This window comes from Canis lupus, chromosome 25 (assembly GCF_003254725.2).
Source record: "Canis lupus dingo isolate Sandy chromosome 25, ASM325472v2, whole genome shotgun sequence".
In the NCBI taxonomy this organism is placed as follows: Eukaryota; Metazoa; Chordata; class Mammalia; order Carnivora; family Canidae; genus Canis; species Canis lupus.
The window spans coordinates 45,168,538-45,177,042 of NC_064267.1; the positions used below are offsets into that span (position 1 = coordinate 45,168,538).

At 37.7% G+C, this 8,505-nt stretch overlaps 1 protein-coding gene across 1 annotated transcript; it reads left to right on the forward strand.

Moving 5' to 3' along the window:
* The first annotated feature begins 1,220 nt into the window (after positions 1-1,220).
* On the forward strand, positions 1,221-7,929 carry LOC112670065 (UDP-glucuronosyltransferase 1A8-like). The gene is made up of 2 exons (XM_035719819.2): positions 1,221-3,040; positions 7,810-7,929. The coding sequence occupies exons 1-2, from the start codon at positions 2,066-2,068 to the stop codon at positions 7,843-7,845; spliced, it is 1,011 nt and encodes a 336-aa protein (XP_035575712.1). The 5' UTR covers positions 1,221-2,065; the 3' UTR covers positions 7,846-7,929.
* The last annotated feature ends 576 nt before the right edge of the window (positions 7,930-8,505 follow it).

The following is an 8,505-nucleotide window of genomic DNA, read 5'->3' on the forward strand; positions in this document are numbered from 1 at the left end:
GAAATCAAGAGCAGCCAGCTCCTGCTTAATCAAATGAGCCACCCAGGCACTCCCAAATAAATTGATTTTTGAGTATGATCTTATATCCTGCAACTATGCTAAATTTACTTATTTGTTCTAGGATATTTTGTAGATTCCACTGGAATTTCTACAGAGATGATCATGTTGTTTGTGAATAAGGCAGTTAGAGTTTTCTTTCCAATCTGAATGCCTTCTATTTTTCCAGACTGACTGCACTGGACAGAATCTCCAAAACAATATGAATAGAAGTGACAAGACAGTCATCCTTGACTTATATCTGATTAGGAGTAAAGCATTCAGTCATTCATCATTAAATATGATGTTAGCTGTGGGTTTTTCATAGATACTCCTTATTAGGTCGTGAATATTCCCTTCTTATCCTAGCTTTCTGACAATTTTTATCAGGAATAGATGTTGGATTTTGTGAAATACTTTTTCTGTGCCTATGGAGATGATTATATGATTGTACTTTTCCAGTTTATTTATATGATGAATTACCTTGATTGATTTTCTAACCTTAAAACATCCTTATATTTGTGGGACAAGTCCGATTATCTTTTTGTTTATTATTATTATATATCTTTTATATTTTTACATACATTTACATTATTAACTTTGATGTACTAAAATTTGGTATAGAATTTTTGCATAATATTTATGGGTGGTATTGGTCTATAAAGTTTTCTTTCTTATGATGTCTAGTTTTGACATGTGGCAATGCTGGTCTCATAGACAAATTCTGTGGACTTACAGAAAGATTAGGAAGTTCCCTATCCCTCTGTTCTCTAGAATATATTATTTCCTCATTTCAGGATATATTCTGGAGTAATATTTGGTTTTATTTCTTCCTCAATGTTTGGTAGTTTGTATCAGTGAAGCCATCTGGGCTTGAAGTTTTATTTATGGGAAAGTGAATTCAAACTTAATTCCATTTAAAACATAGAAGTTATTTTTACTCAACTTATGTATTATTTCTCTGTTAAACTCTAGTAGTTTGTATCTTTGGAGGAATTTGTCCATTTAATCTAAATTGTAGAATATATTGGCATAAATTTGTTCTTGATATTCTTATTATCCTTTTAATATCTGGGGAATCTGTAGTGATGCCACCTTTCTTATTCCTGATACTGGTAATTTTTTCTCTCTCTTTTTTTCTGATCAGTTTGGCTAGAGCTTCATCAGGTTAATTCATCTTCTCAAAGAACCAGCTTTTGGGTTCATTGATTTTCTCTATTGTTCTAATTTCTAATTTATTGATATCAACTCTGAAGTAAGCCTCCTGGGAAGGTAGATCATCTGACACAATTTTTATTTTTCAGACGTTCACCTGAAAGTCTTTCAGTAACCAAGGTAAATGAAGACTAAGCAAATGTTTAGTAATAGTTCGGGCATCTCAGAAGGAGCCATGTTGGTTCTAAAAAAGATTATGCCCCCAGGTTAGCTCTAGAATCCCTCAGTAAATGTTTCTCAGGGTCTTACCTGACATACACCACCTAAGTCACCCATAAAGATGTCTAGAAAACTCACATAGTACAATTCAGTCCAAGGCAACAAAGGGTCCTTGTGGGCTTTCTCTGTGTCAGGCATTGCATGGATCCTGTGGGAAGAGGGTGCAAATATGAAGAAGATATATCCCTTGGCCTCAACAAATGCTAGGTAAAGGGTGGGAAGCAGATACAAAGATTCCTGAAGGTGGGTACGAGGCTGACTGGGGTAAGCCCACAGCAGAGAGGTCTAGACAGAGGAATGCAGAAGCCCAGAGGAAAGAGAAAGGATACCTAGGAATAAATTGCAAAAATATCACTTTTATTGATGATTACTTTCCTTTTTATTACTCTGAGTACTCAAAAACATTGCTTACCAATTCCGCTTCCAAATGAACATCGCGTGCCACACAGCATATGATCTTTGTCCAAGGCAAAGGTCAAATGGTATTGCTATCTGGAAAATGTATAAGCACGTGTGTCAGCAAATGCTACCCATTCATTATCTTTCTTAGGAGGGCATCACTGGCAATAGGTGTAGTTTTTTTTTTTTTTCATGAATGTGTAAATACACGCCCTCTGCTGGGGCGGGCTTTGTGCCTGTACTTCTTCCACGGACTGACTCTATTACACCAGCTCAGAACCCAAGCAGCTGGATTGCCCTGGACTGCAGGTTTCCAATGGCTGCCACAATTTTGACCGGCTTTCCTCTGTTGTGTGTGTGTCTCCTGCTGACATCTGGCTTTGCTGAGGCAGGCAAGCTGCTGGTAGTACCCATGGATGGGAGCCACTGGTTTACCATGCGTTTGGTTGTGGAGCAACTCATCCAAAGAGGGCATGAGTTGGTTTTAATCATACCAGAGGTGAGTTGGCAACTGGGAAAATCCTCCAATTTTACGGTGAAGACTTATTCCACAACTTACAATCTGGAGGAGTTGAATCAGAAGTTCAAGACTTTCTCCGATTCTCAGTGGAATATTCGTCAACAAAGTATACTTTCTATGGTCTTAAATTCATCCAGTGACTTTTTTGAACACCTTTTTTTACATTGTAAGAATTTGTTTAGTGATCCAAAATTAGTAGAATACATAAAGGAGAGTTCTTTTGATGCAGTGTTTCTGGATCCTTTTGATGTGTGTGGCTTAATTGTAGCCAAGTATTTTTCACTTCCATCTGTGGTCTTCACCAGGGGATTATTTTGCCATTTTCTTGAAGAAAGCACACAGTGCCCCAGTCCTCCTTCTTATGTTCCTAGAATTTTTTTAGGGTTTCCAGATGCCATGAGTTTCAGAGAGAGAGTGAGGAATCACATCTCCCACTTGGAGGAACATTTATTTTGCCACTATTTTTTAAAAACTGCTTTGGAAGTTGCATCTGAGATTCTCCAAACAGCTGTCACACCATATGATCTCTACAGCCATACGTCAATTTGGTTGTTAAGAACTGACTTTGTTTTTGACTATCCCAAACCTGTGATGCCCAACATGGTCTTCATTGGAGGCATCAACTGCCAGGAGGGAAAGCCATTGCCAAAGGTAAGTTACCTCCTCTTTTGTGAAGTAAGAATAATCTGTCTTTGGACATTAAAAAAAAAAAGACTCCTTATTGAACTGTCATTTGTCATTTACAATCATCACATTTGGAAATCTTTTTCTAATTAAATGAATTATTTTTTGCCAATTAATTGCATCATGTGTCAACAAATCTTATAAAGCTGTGCTCTTTGATATGCACATGTATACAATTGTATAATTGTACATAATTTCCAGCCTGCATTTTGTAGTACTATCCTTGTGAAACTACCAAAGAACACAGTAAGAAATGAAATTTCCCTCTTTGTTAATCTAATGCCATCCTTTATAGGAAAATGCCCTTAGAAGTTTAGTATGGTACTTGTCCCATTTTTCTGAAATTATTTTATATATAAGCATATATCTAATGCAAAGTCTCATGCCTGTTTATTAAAATAAAATCTAATAACGGATTGGACCTATTGTTCTTTATCTTGGGTTTTCCACTTACTAAAATATTACGAACATCTTTAAAGTCAATCCATACAAATTTGTCGCATTCCTTTTATTGAAGATTTTATTTATTTATTTATTTATTTATTTATTTATTTATTTATTTATTCATTCATTCATTCATTAGAGAGAGAGAGAGAGAGAAAGAGAGTGCAAGCACAAGCAGGGGGACAGCAGAGGGAGAGTGAGAAGCAGACTCTTCACTCAGCAGGGAGCTCAATGCAGGGCTAGATCCCAGGACCCTGGGATCATGACCTGAGCCCAAGACAGACACTTAACTGACTGAGACATCCAGGCGACCCTTTCGCATTCTTTCTAATAGCGCATAAATTCTTTACTTTGGATGCACCACAATTCACTCAATCAAGCCATACTGATATTGAAGCTTTTTCCCCACTGTGTCCTTTATGAGCAAGACTGCACTAAACATTCTTAAATAATTTGTTTGCATGCTCACATTTCCACATTCTTGCTCTCCTCTCTGTAGGCTGAATGTCCTTAGGAGTAGGGGTTGCTGGGCCAAATGGTACACGCATATTACCTTTTAATTAATTCGACAAATTGCTTTCAAAAGATTGAACAATCTGACACTTTGGTCAACAATAAATGAGAGCTCTAGTTTTTCCATACCCTCTCCAGCTTCAGATGGTGTCAGATTTTTAAAATTCTTTTGGCAGAAAGAATTCTATATAGCTGCTTCAATTTTCAAAGATTGTCCACTTAATTTCAACTTTTGGGAATTATGTATTCACATCCTTAATTGTTTTTCCAGGGCCATTTGTCTTTTTTACAGCTGATGATTTTAAGTCTCTTGAGTAGTAGGACTATTAATATTACACTCTTTATGAAGTGTCAATATTTTCTCATTGGCTCTTCATCTTTTGTCATATATGGTTTTCATTTTTGGTTAGTCAAACTTGTTAACGTTTTTCCTGGTGGTTTCTGGGTTTCAACTTGTTTAGGTCTTTCCAAGCCAGAAATATACAGATATTTTTTCTATGCTATTTCTTAGTATTTTTAATTCCTCCATTGTTAAGAGTTATACTTTTTACGGTGAAGAATTTACATGGTGTAATGATCTAACTTTGTTACTTTTCTAAATGGTTAGTCATTGTCCCAATATCATGTAATAAAAATATCCATTCTTTATGTGTGGAATTGAAATGTGTCTTTATTGTATTTTAAATTTCATATATGCTTGCACGTACTTTGAACTCTCAGTTTTGTTCCATCAATTTATTTATTTACTCATGTGCCAGTATCATATTTTGATTGTAGTAGCTTTAGTGCAAGTTTTAATATGTAGTAAGGTAAGCGTCATACTCACTATTTTTCTAAGTTTTCTTGGTGACTTTTGTAATTTACCCTCCTTCACAAAATTGAAAAATGTTTTGTCTATTTCCAAAAGTAAAAATAAAATATTAGGGTTCTGTTTATATGACATAAAATACTTTTATTAATTTGAGAAAGATTGGCATTTTATTGCTTTGAAGTTTTCCCATTTAGGGTGTAATATTTCTCTTTCTTTATTCAAATCTTACTTTATGTCCTTTGATTAACATTTGCATTTTGCTTCATATATCTTTCACTTTTCTTATTAAAATTTATTCCTACGCATATCATTACTTTTGAAACTATTGTGAACAGAGTATTTTTCATTGGTAATCTGAAGTGATTTTTAGTAATTAATATATACCTGTGGTTTTTGCACATTTATCTTCTATTTGGCCATATTCCAAATTTCTCTTATTAATTTGTAAGACTCTTTGATATAGAATATCATCTGCCAGTAGTAATGCTTCCCTGAATCCATGCTTCTTATTTTGAGTTATTGGAGCATGTACCTTCAAAGCATTGTTGAACAATTAGTTCAGAACAATTATTCAATAGTTCTGCATAATGTTAAATAGTTGGTCTGGCCCATTTGATTTGAGGTTCAGTCACTGCAATTGATGAGGTCTTAAAAAATTCAAGAGTAAATTTCTGGTGAATACCTTGCAACTAAATCTGGATGAAGCATCTGGTGGCATGTTTCAGTTATAAATAATAATAATATTTTATTAGGGACAAATGATACATTTTATCTACTGATCTGGCTGCTTACAAGGCTCAGTACATTTTGTAAAGTCTTATCTTGTCATATAGTGGGACTCTCGATTTTCCCCTTTGAACTAAGGAGTGGCTAGGAATGGATCACGCTCTCGGGAAGTCTGTGTTGTGGACATGCTGCTTATATAACTCAAGGCTACTCACAGCCTGAACCATGTGTAGCGAGGACAGCATTTTGTAAGGGGTCTCTGCTGACCTTGTCTCACCTACTACAGGCACCAGGATCTTCACATAGCTGAGGAAATTGTGCTCAGGTTAAGTACATACACACACCTAAATATAAAATTTAAGATGATAATGATGGGTTTATTTAGCATGACTGCAAGCAAATGAGAACCATGAATCTGTTGGCCTGTAGGATGTACAGACTTATATATATATATACGTATATACAGCGTAGAAGTGAAGCGCAAGCCTTTAGCGTTTTCCTACATGCAGATGCTCGGAACAAATGCTGTAGTGGCTCTCACAGCTTACCACCTATCTGCGGGCTCACTTCATTTGCTGAAGGAACATCTGGACCTTCAACTGCTCTGCCCTTCCCTGGCTCCTCCTTTTGCTTTTTCCACACCTGCGACAGGTGTGTTTAGCTCTGAGAGGAAGAGCACCAGCTTCTCCTACAGGACACTCACATCATCAAGGTTGGAGGCACTGAGCACACTGCAGGGTTCTAGTCCCTTCTCATGGGTTTTAGCTCATCCTTGTGGGTCCCAGTTTGTCCTTGCTCTCCCCCACTTCACACCCACCCATGCTTTCTGAAGACACACCTTGCTGTCCTTAAGCTCCAGCATCAGAGTGATACAGAAATCCTGCAATTGGTTCCCACATAGTATTGGATCAAATCCCTGTAACAATTCCTTGACTGTATGAACCTTTGGTGGCTTCACGTCTCTGATTGAACCCTGAATGGTGAGTGGTGGGGCTGTGGGAGAGTGATGCCTTGTACACTCCTTGATTTGAAATGCTAGGTGGATGGAAATATCATTACTGAGATGGAGAGCCTGGAAGAGAAAGAAGAACCCTGGAGGCAAATCAAGAGTTGCGTTTCAGATATACTAAATTTCAGTTCACTGTGCTCTGTGTGTACATACATATGCAAGCATTGAAAAAATAAATATATGTTAATGCATTTTAAAAATGCATTATCAAAAATTTTGATATATAATTATTAAACATTTTTATTGCGACTGCAACTTTTAATGAGTAAGGTGAATAGTGGGTACCTTGACTCAGATTGTGACTCGTTGAAAGGGTTTTATGTTTCGATACATGCCCTAGAATAAAAAGGAGAGAGAGATGCTTGTCTTTGGTAAAGTGGGAGGAAGGGCAATTGGATTGGGCAAGGGGACACTTCCCCTCAAATGCTTTCTCAGGCCGATGGGTTCTAGAAGAGAGCAAACGGGAGATTGGGAAATGAAAATCCATCCACTTAGGACTGATGCTCCCCAAGGCTCAGTCTGGGGGAGAGGGGCACAGACCTCTCACACATCAATGCATCACCTAGGGAGCTTATTCTCATGCAGACTCTGAATCAGGGGGTTTGGTCTGGGACTCTACATTCTGCATTCCTGACAAAACCTCAGGTTATGCCTACACTGCTAGTCTCAGGAGCCCTCTGAGTTGCCATGGGCCAGGCCTGTGCTTTCTCCAGGGCAGCAGCCACTGGGTAGGTACTTGTGGTTATGGGCACTTGAAATGTGGCTCGTCCTGAGATGCACTGTAGTGTAAAATTCAGACCGCGTTTGGAAGACTTAGTATGAAAAAAGGAACGTGAAACATCTCATTTCTATTTGATCTCATGTTGAAATGATCACGTATTGCATAGATTGGGTTAAATAAAATATACTATTAAGTTAATTATACCTGTTTCTTTTGTTTTTTACATGTGGCTAGTAAAAAACTTTAAACTATTTATGTAACTCCTGTTGTATATCTAGAGGACAATGCTGGATAGATGGTCGTACCCAGGGCTTTTGCATAGAACCTACTTATATGGTGATAGTTCTGACCCTTAACTGGTGTTGTTAGGGAAGGGACAGGCAGGGGCCCATGTCTGATTTTTATTTCACAGATCAGGGGAACACCAGATTGATTGATTTACTGTCCAACCCCAAGATTCCTGATTCTGTGTTTGGGTGGATGTTTCTCTTCCTTTTGGGTGCTGCCCACAGGGAGTCTTCAGGAGGGCCTCCTGTCATGCAGAATGACACCTGTTGATGACCCCACACCCAGGGGCCGACATGAGCCAGAGACCTCACAGATGCAGTAATAGAGGTAAGCAGTAAAAACCTCACCAGAAAATAAAAACTATAAGCCATTCAGGAAGTACAGTTTCTTTTCTCCTGGGTGAATACCTAGGAATGGGAAGCCTTGGGCTGTGTGGCAGGTGTAGGTTTATGTTTGTAAGGAACTGCCAAACCACGGTAGGGTCTCACCAGCAGCAAATGAGTGCCCAGTCCTTCCAGAGAGTCACCCACGATGGGTGTGGTCTGTCTTTCACAATCAGCCATTCTAAGATGTGTGCTAATTAAATTGTAATTTTAACTTGACGTCTCTATGGAGCAATGATGTGGAGCACCTTGCACCTTTCCATGTGCCTGTTTCCCATCTCTGTTATCTTGAGGTGAAATGTCTGTTCAAGTCTTTAGTACTTAAGAAGTTTTTTCCCTTATTATTGAGATTCAAGAGTTCTTTAAATATTCTGTGCATGAGTTCTTTATCAGGTATATGCTGTAGAAATATTTCCTCACAGTCTGTAGATTCTTCTTTCTTTCTTTTTTTCTTTTCTTTCTTTTCTTTTCTTTTTTCTTTCTTTCTTTTCTTTCTTTCTTTTCTTTCTTTCTCTTTCATTGGGGTTTCTACAGAGA

Excerpts from the sequence above, each read along its gene's own strand:
- LOC112670065 (XM_035719819.2), top strand. The coding sequence starts at position 2,066 with ATGTGTAAATACACGCCCTCTGCTGGGGCGGGCTTTGTGCCTGTACTT. Across the intron at positions 3,041-7,809 it reads AGGGAAAGCCATTGCCAAAG|GGAGTCTTCAGGAGGGCCTC; the intron begins GTAAGTTACCTC and ends TGCTGCCCACAG.